General features: G+C 42.4%; 1 protein-coding gene across 1 annotated transcript; it reads left to right on the forward strand.

The window, feature by feature from the left end:
- Positions 1–3,073: 3,073 nt before the first annotated feature.
- On the forward strand, positions 3,074–12,650 carry LOC120540896 (resistin-like beta). Its single transcript, XM_039772046.1, has 4 exons — positions 3,074–3,181; positions 3,436–3,552; positions 10,785–10,862; positions 12,412–12,650. Exons 2-4 carry the CDS (start codon positions 3,462–3,464, stop codon positions 12,543–12,545), a joined length of 303 nt encoding a protein of 100 aa, XP_039627980.1. The 5' UTR covers positions 3,074–3,181; positions 3,436–3,461; the 3' UTR covers positions 12,546–12,650.
- The last annotated feature ends 5,465 nt before the right edge of the window (positions 12,651–18,115 follow it).

Here is an 18,115-nt window from a genome sequence, read left to right on the forward strand (position 1 = left end):
CTTTCCTTCACAGAAATATTCAGATCCTTAATTCAGCTCTTTGTAGAAGACCCTTTGGCAGCAATTCCAGCTTTGATTTTTCTCTATAAGATTTGCATGTCTGCTGTCAAATCGGAGGATTCAGTTTCATGCTTTATGTCTCCTTGGATCATTTTTGATTCTTTTATTCATATTGATTGTGCGCATCATTATTTGTTTTTGATTTTTTCTGTGTACAGTATGTAAGCTGACTCTGTCTTTTGTGGGTGCCCCCAAAGAGGCAGGTCCACCCGTCAGTCACTGCCAGGAACTGGCCACCACCTTACAGATCCAGAGAGTCTTCCCCTGTTCCTGGTAGTTCATTTCAAATACACTAAGGAGTGGTGACGTTTGTCAATTTAATGTGATCTTCGACGATTCTTAGGATTCCATATTGGGATTCGCTGCCTTATTATTTTGTCAGATCATATTGTCTTTGTGCTCCATGGAGCTTATTGTTATTGAAGAACACTTTTTGTGAAGGATACATCTCTCTATTATAAAAGGAAATCCTTAGATGAGACTTTCTTGGACATAATTTCAACTCCCGCGAGACGAGACTTTTTGCGAAGAGATTTTGACAAGTAAGTCCCGCCCTCCTCTCAAACATTGACAGCCACGCCCACCCACAGTCCAATCACTTCTCATTTGTGTGGATGCATTTGTCAGACACAGTTCCTGCGCTCTCAGCTCCAAGCGGGGTCGGAGATAAAAGACAAAGAGTAGAAGACAAAGTAGAACGTCGTACAGAGGTTCATAAACGTTGGCGCGATACACATGCAGAGCAGTTTAGAGATCATGAAAGTACTAAAATTCGAAAGTATCAAGAAACTGATAGTAAAGATCGCATTAGCGCAAACAAATGGAAATTATTACTTGGTGAAATAACGGAACAGCGAAAAGAAATCAAATATATGGACATAGGTGATATGACAGAAGTATGTAGTTATTGGTCAGCTTTAAACTTTAAGTCGGAGACTTGTAGATCGTCTAATTTGTGTTGCCATCAGGGAAAAGTAGTGTTTCTTCCCAATGAAGAGGCGTATCCATGAGAATTAAAAGACTTGTTGTTTGGTGAAAGTGAAATCCACATACGTGAGTGGCAGAGACGCAAAGTGGCGGGCGCGTAGTGCAGGCAGGGGGGTTGGCAAGCGAAGCAAGCAGGGCCCCCTAGTCGTTTATATTATAAAGGTTCTATGGGGCCGTCTTTGTGTGTCTAGCTGGGGTTTTTGACAGGATTTTCCCCTCTACTATGAATTTTTGGAACTTATATGTTTTGGGACTCAAGGTTCAAGGTTGCTTTATTTAGTCATGTTTACAAAAGAAAACATGAAATTTGTTTTCTCAGATGCATCCAATAACAACTCAGAAAGAAATAAAACAAAAAAACAGAGACAAGACAGATGAAGGTAAGGCAGTTTGATGATGCATATTTACACAAAAATTGTTGCAAGATACATATCAAACCTTATTCATTTTCTCCGATATTCCTTATTAAAAGTCATTTGGCATTAGGAAGAAAGGAATGTCTGGAGCGATTTGTGTGGGTTTTCAAAAGCGACTCCTACTTCATGACACCTGGATTTGGGCAGTTTATCCCCTTTTTCTTTCACGCTCCATTAAATTGGACGGGATACATCTTCTCCACACATTTTGTACACACAGTCTGTGCTTTGGCTGAGCCACTCAAGGACACTCAGGGACTTCACCTGGAGTCACCCCAGCGTTGTCTTGGTTGTGTGCTTTGGGTCATTGTCACGTTGAGAGGTGAACCATTGCACCAGTCCCAGGTGGTATGCACTCTGGGGCAGGTCTTCTTTGAGGACTTCTCTGTGTTTGTCTGTGTTCATCCTTCTCTCAGGTCTGACCAGTCTCCCTGTCTCTGAGAAGCACGACACAGCCGCCATCATTCTTCACTGTAGTGATGGTATTAGGCAGGTGGTTTAGCAGTGCTTTCCCTTTTCCAGACACAGTGCAGGGGATTCTGCCCTGAAGAGTTCCATTTTTGTCTCATCACACCAGAGAATCTTTTTCTCTCTTTTGACAAACTCCATAACCATAAACACCTGATTGATGGAGTGCTGCTGAGATGGTCGTTCTTTCGGCAGGTTCTCCCATCTCAGTAGTGAACTTCTGAAGCTCTTTTGAAGAAACCATTAGGCTCTTGCTCACCTCCCTAACCAAGGCCCTTCTTGCTGGCTGGATGACCAACTCTAGGAAGAGTCCTGGTGTTTCCAAACTTTCACAACTCTTGATCCCACTGTGCTCCTTTAGAAGTAGTTTGATCCCCTTGCCCTGATCTCTGCCTCACCACAATTTGATCGTGGAGGTCCACTGAGAGTTCCTTGGATGGTCATGGCTTGGGTTTTGTCCTGACATGCAGTATAAATAGTGGAAACTTCTATACAAAGAGACATGGGTGCCATTCTACACAATGTCCATCACTTCAGTTGGCATCCTGTCAAGTTCTGGTCACATCTTAAGTAGAATTCCAGCAAACACGATGGACCAGAGCACGATTTGGGGCGCCACAACAAAGGGTCTGGATACTTTTAAGAATGAGAGATTTCAGGGTCTCATTTATAATAAACTTGCCCACCTTTCTACAAACATGTTATCACTTTTGGGTTATGGAGTGTAGATTGAAAAAACGACAAATGTATCCATTTAGAATTCAACTACAACCCAATAAAGAGTGCAGAAAGTGAAGGGTCCTGAAGACTGTAGCGAGTTTGAGTATTTATTTTCAAAATCTTCAGCGTGGCTTCTTTACACTGACAGGCACACCCTAAGGTTGACCTGACTCATTGCCAAAATGCCTTTTTAGAACGTGAACTCCTGCATTTTAACGCACACTCCCATATATCTCATCACTTTTACTGATAAGGGGGGAAAAAAAAGTAAAGACACCCTCTGAGAGTATAAAATAAAAACCAGCAGGCTGTAATGACCTGAGGCTGAATTGGAGACTCTCGTCTGTTTGAGGTAAGACTCTGGAATCGCGCCGAGCATCCTTTATTACTTCACTTAATTTTTAATTCCGTTCAGCATCATTTAAGAGTGAACAGAGAAGGACTGCACGCTACACAAATTGCTTTGAAATTTAAGAACAAAAGAAATTTGACAAACGCGTGGAGACCATTAAGTCCATCAGACTCGTCTGGTAAGCTCTTAGCTAAGCTGTCCCAATGGCTCCTCCGGGAACGTTTTAATGGTCCTCTAGGCTTCTACTTCAGCTCCATGGCTCGGTTGTTTTGTTAATGAATAACATTTGCATGAAGTAACTTATATTCCTCTCTGCTGGGTTTGTTGGTTGATATTAGTTAATGTTATACAAGTAATGACTGCAGTAGTCACTCACTTTTTATTTCAACCTCGTGCTGTCAAATCAGTGAATTTATATCTTAACTTGTTTAGGCAAAAATAATCCAGAGACCGGCATAATGAAGATGATCATATGCCTACTGGCCCTGGCACTCATGTGTTTGGATGAAACCGGTGCTCACGGACATAAAGACAGATATATGCCGTATGGTAAGTAATAGAGATTTACAGTTAGTACACAGAGAGAGGCATACACTGTGGGTGTTCTGGGTACGTGTTGAAGGAACTCGTAATGATAACATCAGACCGGTTTAGGTTCATCATCGACTGAGCAGCTGGAGCTGTCACACTACGGGAGGTAGTTGAGGTTTCTTAAAATGATGTAACTGAAATCACTCAAAACGTCACATACTTCTTCTTCTTCGTCTTTCAGCTACTCCCATTTAGTGGTCGCCACAGGCGGATCATCCGTCTCTGTCTATCCCTGTCTTGTACGCCATTTTCTGCCACACCGACTGCCTTCATGTCCTCCCTTACCACATCCATAAACCTCCTCTTTGACCTTCCTCTTTTCCTCTTGCCTGGCTCTTCCATCCTCAACATTCTTTTTCTGATGTACCCCTCATGTCTCCTCTGTATTTCTCCAAAACCAGCTCAATCTCGCCTTTCTCACTCAGTCACCAAACTCTCATACCTGTATTGTCCATTGAATATTCTTATTCCTAATATCCTGACTACCATTGTTACTCTGAGGGAAAATTGTAGCATCTTCAACTCTGCCACTTCCAGTTCTGGCTCCTGTCTTTTTGTCAGTGCCACCGTCTCCCAACCACACAACACAGCTGGTCTCACTACCATTTTATAGACCTTCACTTTCACTCTTGCAGGTTCTCTTCTATTACAAATCACTCCTGCCACTCTTCTCCACCCAGTCCCCCCTGCCTGCACTCTCTTCTTCAACTCTCTGCTGCACTCTCCATCGCTTTGGACTTTTGAAGCCAAGTATTTGAGTTCATCTGCCTTCACCATCTCTGCTCCCTGCAGTTGCACCCTTCCACCACCTTGTACTCCGTCTTCTTCCTACTGACTCTCATTCTCCTTCTCTCCAGCGTGTAATTCCACTCCTCCAGGTTTGTCTCAACCTGCCGTCTCCTCTCACTGCAGATTACAATGTCATTCATGAACATCACAGTCCACGGAGACTCTGGTCTGACCTCACCTGTCAACTTGTCTATCATTCTGTCTGCCATCCTCACCTTGAACCAGGCTGCACACCTCACTTCAGTCACACTGTCCTCATACATATGTATATATATATATATTGTCGCATGTGGCTGGGGGTGGAGCCCAGCCGGGACACCCAGGAGGAGCGGAGGAGGGCTTGTGCCTCCTCCAGACCACGAGGGGGCAACCGCCCTGGTTGTGTTGGGGGCCAGGCGGCACCCCGGTGCCTAAAGAACCCAGGACCTCAGCACTTCCACCACACCAGGAAATGCTTGGGGGAAGAAGACTGGGGACACCCGCATCGCCAATGCACCTAATCTGCATGTCTTTGGACTGTGGGAGGAAACCCATTCAGACACGGGGAGAACATGCAGACTCCACGCAGGGAGGACCCGGGAAAGGAACCCACAGGTCTCCTTACTGCGAGGCAGCAGTGATACCACTGCCATGTGCATGTGTGTGACTATATATATATATATATATATATATATATATATATATATATATATATATATATATATATATATATATATATATATACATACAGTACAGGCCAAAAGTTTGGACACACCTCCTCATTCAATGTGTTTTCTTTATTTTCATGACCATTTACATTGGTAGATTCTCACTGAAGGCATCAAAACTATGAATGAACACGTGGAGTTATGTACTTAACAAAAAAAAGGTGAAATAACTGAAAACATGTTTTATATTCTAGTTTCTTCAAAATAGCCACCCTTTGCTCCGATTACTGCTTTGCACACTCTTGGCATTCTCTCGATGAGCTTCAACAGGTCACCTGAAATGGTTTTCACTTCATAGGTGGGCCTTATCAGGGTTATTTAGTGGAATTTCTTGCTTTATCAATGGGGTTGGGACCAGCAGTTGTGTTGTGCAGAAGTCAGGTTAGTTGGACGATCATTTATTTTTCAACAGGACAATGACCCCAACCGCACCTCCATGCTGTGTAAGGGCTATTTGACCAAGAAGGAGAGTGATGGAGTGCTGGAAACGGTCATGAAAATAAAGAAAACACATTGAATGAGGAGGTGTGTCCAAACTTTTGGCCTGTACTGTATATATATATATATATATATATATATAATGCCTTGAATGAAATTACCCCGATCTACAGACTGTCAAATAAACGAACCACACGCTGTGGCACAACATGAGAGGCTTCACCGCTGACGCCCGAGGTTCGATTCCCGAGAGGGAGTGCAGTGAGTGTGTACGCCTGATGAGCCCAAAATTCGGGCGAAACACGTGTTGCATACTCTTTGCATTATTTGACAGTAAAACTATATATATATATATATATATATATATATATATATATATATATATATATATATATCAATCAATCAATCAATCAACATTTATTTATATAGCACATATTCATACAAAAAAATGTAGCTCAAAGTGCTTTACAAAATGAATAGAAAAATAGAAGACACAATAAAAAATAAACATATAGTGGCATGCGGCTGGGGTTGGTACCCAGCCGGGACGCCGAGGGCTTGTGCCTCCTCCAGACCACGAGGGGGCAACCGCCCTGGTTGTGTTGGGGGCCATGGGTAGAGGGCTTGGAAGCCCAACCCTGTAGGGGCCCGTGGTCACTGCCAGGGGCCGCCCCGATGCTTGAAGAACCCTGGACCTCAGCACTTCCGCCACACCAGGAAGTGCTGGGGGGAAGAAAACTGGGGACACCCGGAGGGCTTCCGGGTGCACAGCCGGCACTTCCGCCACACGGGGGTGTGTCCACGGGGTCCGCCGGGAAAGCAGCTGGAGCCCATCCGGGTTGCTATTTAAGGGGCCGCCGCCCTTCTGTAAGCAGCAAGATCGGGTGGAAGAGGACGGAGCTCGAGAGTGGAGTGGAGGCGGCCAGAAGGAAAGGTATTTGGTGACTGTGAGGCCTGGACTTTGGGGGATCAGTGATGGAGGCGCTGGGACGTGCACTAAAGGAATTATAAATATTTGTGTAAAAAAACGTGTGTTGGGTGAACTAACGATGTCCATCTGTCTGTGTCCGGGGCCAGTTCCATAATATATATATATACACATAAATACTAGGGGGCTTCACCCCCTGCTCGCTTTGCTTGCCAACCCCAGGTTTGGTTTTCCAGATACACACTTGTGAGATTTTTTTTTCTTTGAACTGTTGCTATTTCATTAGTTTCACTTTTATTTCAGAACTTCTGTAAAAACAATATTTTGAATCTCTCGAGTCCCAATGTGCAGAATCTTTTTAATGAGGCCAGTGAGACGTGTGTTTAATGACTTTGTACCCTAATTCAGGATAGCTCTCTCTGGTTGGAATTTCAGCACAGACAAAGCGATTGACATAATCGGCAGTAAATCATTTTTTTGCAAAGTAACCAATAAATGCATGCGAGGTAAACTCCGTTTTTGTAATTCTCTGACTTAAACTTCAAAGCCTTATAATATTTACATATTTCTGTCATATCACCTGTGTCCATATGTTCGCTCTCTATTCGCCTTTTCGCTATTCCTCCGAGTAATAATTTCTCTTTTTTTGCGCTAATGCGATCTTTACTTTCTTCGTTTTGACCCTGTCGTTTTTTTCTGCTTTCATATTCTGTATCTTGCTCTGCATGTGTTTCGTGCCTACGTTTTTTAATTCCAGTTTTCATATCTCTAACCTGCTCTGCATGTGTTTGTCCCCCTTGTTTTTTAACCTCTTTATGACGTTTTACTTTTTTTTGTACTCTTTGTCTTTTATTTCTGACCTCGCTTTGTCCTGCTTTTTTTTCAATGACACCTGCTCCGAGGTGATTATTTTCCCTTTTTTTGAGTAATAATTTCAATTTCTTCGCACTACTGCGATCTCTACTTTCTGTTTTTATACTTTCTAATTTTTCTACTTTCATAATCTTTAACTTTCTCCACATGTGTATCGTGCCAACGTTTTTTTTGTTTTGAGCCTTTCAAATTCCACTGCTTTCATAATCTCTAACCTGCTCTGCACGTGTTTAGCGCCAATGTTTGTGAACGTCTTTATGAAGTTCTGCTTTGTCTTTTAATTCTGAGCCCGATTGGACGTGCTTTTTTCAGTTCCACTTGTTCCCGGCTGATAATTACTTTCCTTGTTTTCTGAATTCGCACCTAGATTATTCTTTTTCTTATTTGCTCTTTTTTCTCTCCAGTGCTTTCGAGTCCCTTTCCTCCGCGTTGCTTTTTTCTTTGCTTAGTCGTCGATGTTTCATTTATAACGTATTGTCCTTATACGCTTTATATGCGCTGAGAGCCTTGGACCTGTGTGTGCTCAAAGCCTTTACACAACTGAGTGTGTTGCTGCCCGCGCTCTTATTTGCAAGAATCTCATGTTCTACATCCCGCGAGACGGTCCTGGGTCAATCTCTTGGCATAAAGTCTCATGTTTAAGGTCCCCGCGAAACGCTCCGTGGCCGATCTCTTTAATCTTGCGGGTCTTTTAAGTGTCTTCCGTGATCTTAACGTGAAGATCACATCTCGTCTCCCGTCTTTCTCTCCCAGGATTTTTTAATAATATATATATATATTGTGAAAGGCACTATATAGCGCCTGACCCGACACAGATTGAACACGGGAGGCACGTGTAAAATAAAAGGATTTTTATTATTCTTCAGCTGGAGGGCACGTCTTCCCCGTACTCCCCCCAGCCACAACACAGTCCCAAACACCAGTACAGCACAAGCACAAGCACTCTTCTCTTCCCTGGCACCACCACTCCTCCCTCGCAACCTTGTCCTCCTTCACTCGACTCGCCGATGAGTGGTGGTTGCTGGCTCCCTTTTATAGGTCACCTGGAAGTGCTCCAGGTGTTTAATCACCAAGATCCGGCGGCACTTCCAGGTGTGATGAAGCTGTTGCCCGCACAGGCTCAGGAGTCCCAAACACAGCACCCCCTGGCGGTACCTACGGGACCCAACAGGGCTGCCCCCAACTTCAATTCCCAGGGAGTCCTGTGGGAAACCGAGGCACTACACCAGCCCAGGGGGGTGGCCATCTAGCGTCCAGGGGGAGGTATTGCACTCTCCAGGGCTGCTACCCCTGAATACAGTGTGCAGGGGCGTAGACGCTAGGCGCCTGTCACTATATATATATATATATATATATATATATATATATATATATATATATATATATATATATATATATATATATATATATATATATATATATATACAATTAAACAATAAGTAAAAAATATATATATATTTATACACAGTAGGGGGCTCTGCCCCCTGCTCACTTCGCTCACCAACCCCCAGGCCGGTGCTACACGCTAGCCTCTTTGTGGTCCTGTCGCTCGTGTATGGGGATGCAGATGTACAATTTAAATAGATTTTTACTTTCATGGGAATTGTTACATCTGCATAATAGACCTAACTATTTTACATTACAGCGAGTAATTAACCATAGTAAAAAACTAGTAAAATGTAATAATTTGAAAGTAAAATTATGTTTCATGTTGCATTAGAGGTATTCGTTGTGTTATACGATTTTGTTCTGTTTGGATTTAAAATTAACTCGCGAATACTTTTTAAACTTACACTTTTACTGTAAAACTTCAGTAAAAATAAGTTTCTGAATTACCTTTTTGTCAATATCACATTGAATTTTGATTCTGTGTTTGGATTTACATCGTGACAACGCAAAGTATAACTGCCTGTGAGTGAATATCGTTTCTTTCTCTCTAATAAGTAAACTGACTTTTTTGAATGTTTGTCTCTGTGATTTGCTAATTGTCTTTGCAAAAGTTATTCTAACGGGAAACTGTAAATGTTTTAATACGAATGGCATATCAAGATCTCCTTTGTTGTCTAATGTGATCCCGAGATGTACCACATTACCTTTCTTGGATCAATCCTTCTTTCTACAGTCATTTGGCTGGTGTTAACGGTTGTAGATATTTTTCGTGATATTGTAAGTTGATGTTTTCGTCTTCCATACCATCACCACCAACTGTTTCAGCACAATCTATTGATACGCATTTAATCAATTTGCCGTGTAACCAATTGACAATTTTCGTGTTAATTTGTTTGACTTCATCATTTCTCGGTGCTTGCATTACCTGTGTACTCATTTCTTCTGCTGATAACCCTTTGGGATGAAATTCTTCAATAAGATTTGGACAGAATACGTCTTCTTTAATTGGGAAGTTTATAAAATTTACAAGAGCTAAGTGAGTAGGAACTGTGTCTGACAAAAGCATTCACACGAACGAGAGGTGAGAGGACCGCGGGCGTGGGCTGTTAAGAGGAGGGTGGGACTTGAAAAAATCTCACGGCCAAAGTCTCGTCTCGACTTGAAAATATCTCTTTGAAAAAGTCTCATCTCAGGATTTCCTTTTATAATAGAGAGATATAAATACATACATATATACAAACTAGCAATAAGTGAAAACATATATATATTTTGTTAACATTTGTCGTATTTTGTTTGTGGTCATCACTCCGTCTGCGTCTTTCGTTCTTTGAAGCTTGGTGTCCCAGTGGTCAGCACTGCTGTCTGACAGCTTAGGTCACATTTTTGGCCCCAATAATCAGCCTAACTTACTGTGGTCAGCAGACACTTCTCTAGCTCTCAGGGACATTTAAAGCACCATTATAAGTCACAAAACTTGTTCAGTTCCTCCTTCTCCATTGACTTCAGTGAAGTTTGTGAATATTTCCGTGATTTTGTGAAGCTCAGAGTGAAGTAAACTCAGCATTAAACGTATGTTGGGTGAGAAAACGATGTCCGTCTATCTGTGTCCGGGTCCCGTTCCACAATATATATATATATACTTAGTTTGTGGCCATGTTGTATTTTGTTTGTGGTTATCGTTCCGTCTGCGTCTTTCAGTCTTTGTGCTTCGGTGTCCCAGTGGTCATCACTGCTAATCAGTCTAACTAACTGGAGTCAGCAGACACTTCTCTAGCTCTCATTGCACCACAATAAGCTGCTCAAAACTTGTTCAGTTCCTCCTTCTCCTTTGACTTCAATGCATTTCGTGGAGTTTGGCGAAGTTTGTGAATATTTCTGTGATTTTGTGAAGCATACGATGAAGTAAACTCAGCTCATCACTTAGAGAGCCTCTAACTTGCTTTTTAATGGCTGATAATCATTTGAAACTTTCTCTGGCAGGTCTTTCATGAAAGCTAGCTGTGTGTGTGTGTGTCCTTCCCATTGCCTCTATTAATATACTGTGTCTGTCTTTATTTCCCCTTCAGTTATGCAGTACGTTAATAGAGGAACTCTGAGCTGCACATCAGTGAACACTCGAGGAACGTCTGCAACCTGCCCAACAGGTAAGAGAAAAAAATGATATTTTTCTAATTGTGCAACGATGAGGACACGGCGCCATGTATCCAAAACAGCGTGGCTATTAACATGAGTGCCAGAATGATAAATGAGGGGCTAAATATGATGTCACAAGTCATCAAAATGGAAGGAAGACACACAAAAACATTTAAAAAGCATCTGCTCATCATGTACAGTAGGACATCCGCCACTCGCCCTTCTTTCACCACTTTGGGTCAATGGCTCTGACACTCTGCTCTACTTTCTCCTTTACTTCATCTTGATGTCAGAAATAGCTGGCACGACTCTCCTTCCATCAGCAGAGTGTCACGTCCTCAGCTGTGATATTGTTAGCCATGTGACTTTGACCAAACACTGTCACTTATTGACTAGGACACTATCAACACAGCGATCAAACAGGCCATATGGAGTTAGGGTTAGGGTTAGGGTTAGGGTTATATACTGTATGTTGCTAGATGTTTGGGGGTTTTCTTGCATGCCCTGCCAACAACAATTCAAAGGGATTCAAATAAGGGCTTTGACACACACAGCCAGTCCATAATCCTTCATTTCTACATTTTGAGCCATACCCTGGTGGATTTGCTACTGTGCTTCAAATCATTATCGTGTTCAAAGGTCCCTTTCTAGTTCAACTTTAACTTTTGGACAGACGGCTTCATGTTGTCCTCAGGCAAACTCTGATATGATGCCCACTTCATAGTTGACTCAATGGCTGAAAAGCTGCTCAGACCCTCAGGAAGCAAAGCAACCCCAAACCAAAACATTTGCACCACCATTGCTTCACAGCTGATGTGAGGTTCTTCTCCTGAAATGCTGTCTTCATTGTGTCAAACCATTACTGTGGCCAAACAGCTCTGTCTTTGATACATCTGTCCAAAGCACATTGTTCAAGAAGGTCAGGTCTTTGCCCAGATGTTTAATGGCAAGCTGTAGGGTCGCTCAAATGTCGTCTTAGGGACAGCAAAGGCTTTTTCCCGGTTCACCTTGCAGGCTGGTAAAATCTGTGCCATCCACTTCTGATTGTCGACACCAACTTTGCAAGATTTACCTGCAGATCCCACAATGAAATTTTAGAATTCTTGGAGATTCTTTTAGTGTCAAATGGTCAGATCTTGGGCTGAATTTGCTGTCCTGGACAAATTATTAATTGTTTGAAATCGACACGTCTTGTTGGCGATTACCCTTACAGTGGAATGACTGATTTCAAAGGATTTGGACATCTTGATAAATCCCTCGCCAGACTCTTTGGCATCCACAACCTTCTGAGGTTCTCAGAGAGCTCTTCTGATCTTGGTGTGATGACAGCACACACATCATGAAATGACAGGACCTTCACATCCTTAAATTGGTTAAAATGGCTTTGAGAATGATGTTATTTATAAGTATATCTGAGCATTAACATGGCATTCTGTTTATGCCCTCATATAGCTCTGCACTTGAGCCCCACCACTTAGACAGCAGGCCTTGGTACTGCTTACCTAGAAGACAGAAATCACCAGGAGTCGTCTCACCATGGAGGTCCTCTTTCTTTTTCAGGTTACAGTCCGACTGGCTGCTCCTGTGGGAACGGCTGTGGATCGTGGGACATTCAGAATGAGATGACCTGCCATTGTCAGTGCTCTCAATTAGACTGGACGACTGCCCGCTGCTGCAAGCTAAATTTTTACTAGAATGGTGACATCTGAATATATGCAACGCCAAGAAATTCCTTCTGTTTCCTTACTTCTTGTTATGAGTGAAAATTCAATCATTTAAATCCTGCATCATAAAAAAAACTGGTCGCCTTGTGCTTTTTCAGTTATGGATGTCACTTGTTGAAGTAATGCATGTGAATAATGCGATGATGTGAAAACAGGTCTAAGAGTGATAATGATAGAACGACATGAAAGGCACTATATGATAGATAGATAGATAGATAGATAGATAGATAGATAGATAGATAGATAGATAGATAGATAGATAGATAGATAGATAGATAGATAGATAGATAGATAGATAGATAGATAGATAGATAGATAGATAGTGTAACAAAGAACACAAAAAAGTGTTGGGGACCATCCCGTTTAGTGAAGGTTTGGCAAAAAAAAAAATAGTTAGGTCTTTACAGACTTGAGTCCAAAATAGAACTGATCAAAACAAGAATGGTGGACATTTATATAATGACACAGCAGGAAGTGATATATTAAGCAGGTTGCATTCTGGGAACTGGAAATTAGATCTTCTGGAGGTGGGACTTTGAGGATTGGAACTGCAAGTGACATCATAAGCTGGAAGTGATCACTATTGGGGTGTTTCTCCAATTGTTCTGTGGGATAAAGTGGAAAGAGAGTTAAAGTGCAGTGCCAACACCTGGTCTGGTAAGCAAATACTATCATTTGAGTCCATAAACGGTCTCCCATGGGTGTAACAATAGATAGATAGATAGATAGATAGATAGATAGATAGATAGATAGATAGATAGATAGATAGATAGACGTGAAAGGCACTATATAACAGATAGATAGACAGATATACACACACACATTACGTTGGTCTAAACACACATCAGGTTGTCTAAAAAGGAAGACAATTAAACAGAAACAAACTTTCTGACTTGGCAGTCCCCGTTCCAGTGATGTGCTACACAGGAGTGTTGCTGTTGGTATAAAGGAGCCCCATATTGCTTCTTCACACTCTTCTGCTGAATAATTCATTGGCTGAAAGTCCTCAGTGTTGCTGTGTCCAAGAGAGAGGATGTGCAGCGTTGTTCTTAATGACAATTCTTTTTGCACCAAGGAACAAAGTTTTCCCCCTGACTTCTTTCCTTTGCCTCATCCCTCTTATCAATACACCCCCACAAGTGTATGTACAGTAAGTGATGGAACTTCTGCAGGTGACCTGACCGAGTGTTATATTTGTAATCCATGGTGTACAAGGTGAAGAGAAAAGGAGACTGACCTGTTCCTTGTGGTGCTCCAGTGTTGCTCCCTCAGTCCTTGAGTCTCACAATCTGCGGTCGGCCAGACAGATGTTCCATTATCTATGACACCACAGGCCCATCCACCTGCATATTCCTGAGCTGACCCCTTAGAAGGGATGGTGGATGGTTTTGAAGGCACTGGAGAAATCAAACACAGAATCCTCACATTGCTGCCAGCCTTTTGGAACAGACAGATAATTATGTCCTCCACTGCAGTCTGTGTCCGTACGGTTTTATTCATTTTCATGTTGAAAGGCGAACCGTTTCCCCCAATCCCATGTGGCATGCACTCTTCTTTGAGGACCTCTCTGTATTTAGCTCCATTCATCCTTCCCTCATTTCAGACCAGTCTGTCTGTCCCTGCTGCCCCCATATCATGACGCTGCCACCATCATGCTTCACTGTAGTGATTTTATTAGGAAGGTAATGGGCACTGCCTGGCATTGGCCAGACACGGTGCTGGGAATTCTGCCTAAAAGAATTCAGTTTTTGTCTTATCACACCAGAGAATCCTTTTCATCAGTCTCACAGAGTTCATTAAATGGCGTTTGCAAATTTCAAGTAGGTCACCCTTCTGACAGGTTCTGCCATCTCAGGGGTGAACTTCTGAAGCTCTTTTGAAGTGACCAGTTGGTTCTTGCTCACCACCCTGACCAAAGCTCTTCTTGCCTGGTTACTCAGTTTGGCTGGATGGCAAAAACTAGGAAGAGTCCTGGTGGTTCCCAACTTCTTACATTTGACAAAACTTGAGCCCACTGTGCTACTGGGAACACTCACAGCTTTACAAATGGTTTGATCCCCTTGTCGTGATCTCTGCCTCACCGCAGTTTGATCAGGGATGGTTGTGACAAAACGCCGGCTGGGTGGAAGGACTGAGGGAGAGAATCTCTTTGGGACAGTATCCTCCCTGTCCCATGACACTAGAGGGCAGGCCCCACCGGGTTGCTACTGCATCTTCACAGGGCATGCTGGAAGTTTTAGTTTGGAGCAGCCCTGTTGGGTTCCGTGGGTGCTGCCAGGGGGTGCTGCAGCTACAGCTGAACTTTTTGGGGTACCACTTCCACTATGCCCAGGGGTGCAACCGGGAGAAGGTCAAGATACACCTGGAGCACTTCCGGGTACCCCATACAAGCAGAGTCGGGAGGTGGAGGACAAAGCTTGTGAGGATGCGTCGAGGTGAAAAAGGAAGAAAAGGAGTGGGTTACAGTACACCTCCAAAATTCACAGGGGTTACGTTCCTAAAGCACCCACGAATTTGGATAAGGTTAAAAAATGCCTATTTTTATAGTTTAAACCCTAAATATGCGCCCAAAACACTTTCATTTAATTTCAAACTCAGCTTAATACATCTCTCTATTATAAAAAAAAATCCTGGAGAGAAACACTAGGGCGTCGAGACGTGAGCTTCACGTGAAGGTCACGGAAGACACTTAAAAGAAACCGTGAGATGAAAGAGATTGGCCACGGAGCGACTCGCATGGGACCTTAAACATGAGACTCTGTGCCAAGAGATTGACCCTGGACCGTCTCTCGATGACGTAGAACATGAGGTTCTGGCAAGACACGCACTACTTACAACCAAATAAGGCCACGGGCAGCAAAACACTCAGTCGTGTAAAGGCTTGAGCACACACTGATCCAGGGCTCTCAGCGCATATAAAGTGTATAAGGACAGTACGCTATAAATGAAACGTCGACGACTTAGCAAAGAAGAAAGCAGCGCGGAGGAAAGAGACTCAAAGCGTTGGAGAGCAAAAAAGAAAAAGAACAATCTAGATGCAAAGTCAGAAAACAAGGAAAGTAAATATCAGTCCAGAACAAGTGGAATTAAAAACAAAGCACGTCCAATCGGGCTCAGAATTAAAAGACAAAGAGTAAAAGACAAAGTGGAACTTCATAAAGACGTTCACAAACGTTGGCGCTAAACACATGCAGAGCAGGTTAGAGATTATGAAAGCAGTGGAATTCGAAAACCCCCTAAAAAAAAACATTATCACGATACACATGTGGAGAAAGTTAAAGAATATGAAAGTAGGAAAATTAGAAAATATAAAAAAAAAAGAAACTAAAGATCGCAGTAGCGCAGACAAATAGAAATTATTACTCGTAAAAGGGAAAATAATCACCATGGACCAGGTGTCATTGAAACAAAAGCAGGACAAAGTGAGATCAGAAATAAAAGACAAAGAGTAGAAAACAAAGTAAAACGTCATAAAGAGGTTAAAAAACAAGGGGGCCAAACACATACGGAGCAGGTTAGAGATATGAAAACTGGAATTAAAAAAACTCAAAAAAAAACGTAGGCACGAAACACAGGCAGAGCAAGATACAGAATATGAAAGCAGAAAAAAACGACAGGGTCAAAAAAACAAAGAAAGTAAAGATTGCATTAACGCAAAAAAAGAGAAATTATTACTTGGAGAAATAACGAAAAGGCGAATAGAGATCGAACATATGGACCCAGGTGATATGACAGGAGTAGGTAAATATTATAAGGCTTTGAAGTTTAAGTCAAGAGAATTTCAAATTACCTCACATGCATTTATTGGTTACTTTGCAAAAAAAATTATTAACTGCTGATGATGTTGATCGTCTTCTCTGTGCTGAAATTCCAACCAGAGAGAGCTATCCTGAGTTATGGTACAAAGTCATTAAACACACGTCTCACTGACCTCATTAAAAAGATTCAGCTCGTTGGGACTCGAGAGATTTAAAATATTATTTTTACAGAAGTTCTGAAATAAAAGTGAAACTAATGAAATAGCAACAATCCAAAGAAAAAAAAATCTTAAAAGTGTGTATCCGGAAAACCAAACACAGGGGTTGGCGAGAGAAGCGAGCAGGGGGTGAAGCCCCCTAGTTACCTAAAAAAAAAAGAATGTAAAGGTAAACCCGTCTACTGTACAGTACTGTACTGCTATGTCTCCCGCAGTGCTAGAATGTAAAATACCGATGTTACTGCTATACGTAACGTAATTCATGCAAGTGCGTTTTCATTGCCTTAGAAGGTGCAGGGCGTTTCGCCGTTTAATGTATCCCTGGACGCCAAATACTTTTTTGCTGCACTTTAAGTAAACGTCACAATTCACAAAGAAAAAGTGAAATTTGAATGGAACATTTTTTTCATGCAAAGAGCATCACAATTACTGCAACACTAATCATTTTGCACACTGCTAATGAACTGTAAAAACTATTTAAAAAACTACTGGAACAATAGGTACAACGTGCAACTGATGCCATGGATGTAAATCACTGAGCCAACTGCGCTTGAACTGGCTGCACGCAAGCACACAGAGGTAAGCGCTGACACTTGCAGGCTCGTCTAGTGTAGCGGCTCAATCCCAGGGACAGTGAGGCTGCAGGGTGTCACGCTTGGGTCACAGAATTGCACAGAAACACAGGAGATTGTAGAGACAGGAACTTTATTCAAACACTTCAAACAAACGGGTCTCTTTCAGAAGTAAAAGGAGCTCAGCATGCAGTTAGTTATCGATTAACAAACAGACAAACATCATAGGGGAGCACAACCTCCAACAGGAGCTGAGAATGTCTGAGGCAGGAGAGAGAAACAAAGCAATCAGCTAAAATGGACAGGTGCTGTTCAGGCTTTTAAGTATGCGTAGCGTTGTGCGAGAAGCATATCATGCGACAGAGCAGCCGCTAGTAAGCCCAGCAAGTAAGGGAGCAATGTGATGGTTGTCTATCAGCATTTAGCGTCCGTGTCTTCTAGGGGTGCGTTCAGCCCCCCTGCTCACAAGGGGCTGGCAGTGGTCATGAGCTGGCTGCTCAATGAATGTACGGCACTGACTGATCAGCTCCTGTGCGCTCGCAAATGGCAATAGGAAATGACTATAGCCGTGTGTGGCGGGTTAAGAGGAACAAAACGGAAAACACAAGAACACTCAGCTGGGGATGCATCACAGTCAATCAGCAGCAAGGAGAAATGAATACCGCTGTAGCAGTCCGGTCCGCTAAGATTCACGGTGATTTATTTATTTTTATGGTGGAGATTCCAAGGACGCACCCAACTCGCATGCACTCACAAACAGAGACAAAAACAAAGCAAACTGGTAATCAAACAGCAAATAAAGACTGTAATGAAAACAAATGAGATAAATGAAAACAACGATACCACCCCTGTTACCCTTACGGCGATTACACATTAAATACAACAAAGCACAAATAAAACACACACAGTAAATCATGAAAAAGTTCATGAAAAACGGCAATGGATAAAATGTAATGATGAAAATACTGTAGATATTCCAGAGATCCGCACAT

The sequence above is a fragment of the Polypterus senegalus genome, chromosome 12 (assembly GCF_016835505.1).
Source record: "Polypterus senegalus isolate Bchr_013 chromosome 12, ASM1683550v1, whole genome shotgun sequence".
Classification (NCBI taxonomy): Eukaryota; Metazoa; Chordata; class Cladistia; order Polypteriformes; family Polypteridae; genus Polypterus; species Polypterus senegalus.

Bases quoted from the DNA above. Each gene is read 5' to 3' on its own strand.
- LOC120540896 (XM_039772046.1), top strand. From the start codon at position 3,462: ATGAAGATGATCATATGCCTACTGGCCCTGGCACTCATGTGTTTGGAT. The intron at 3,553-10,784 runs GTAAGTAATAGA...TTTCCCCTTCAG, and splicing joins AGACAGATATATGCCGTATG to TTATGCAGTACGTTAATAGA. The intron at 10,863-12,411 runs GTAAGAGAAAAA...TTTCTTTTTCAG, and splicing joins GTCTGCAACCTGCCCAACAG to GTTACAGTCCGACTGGCTGC.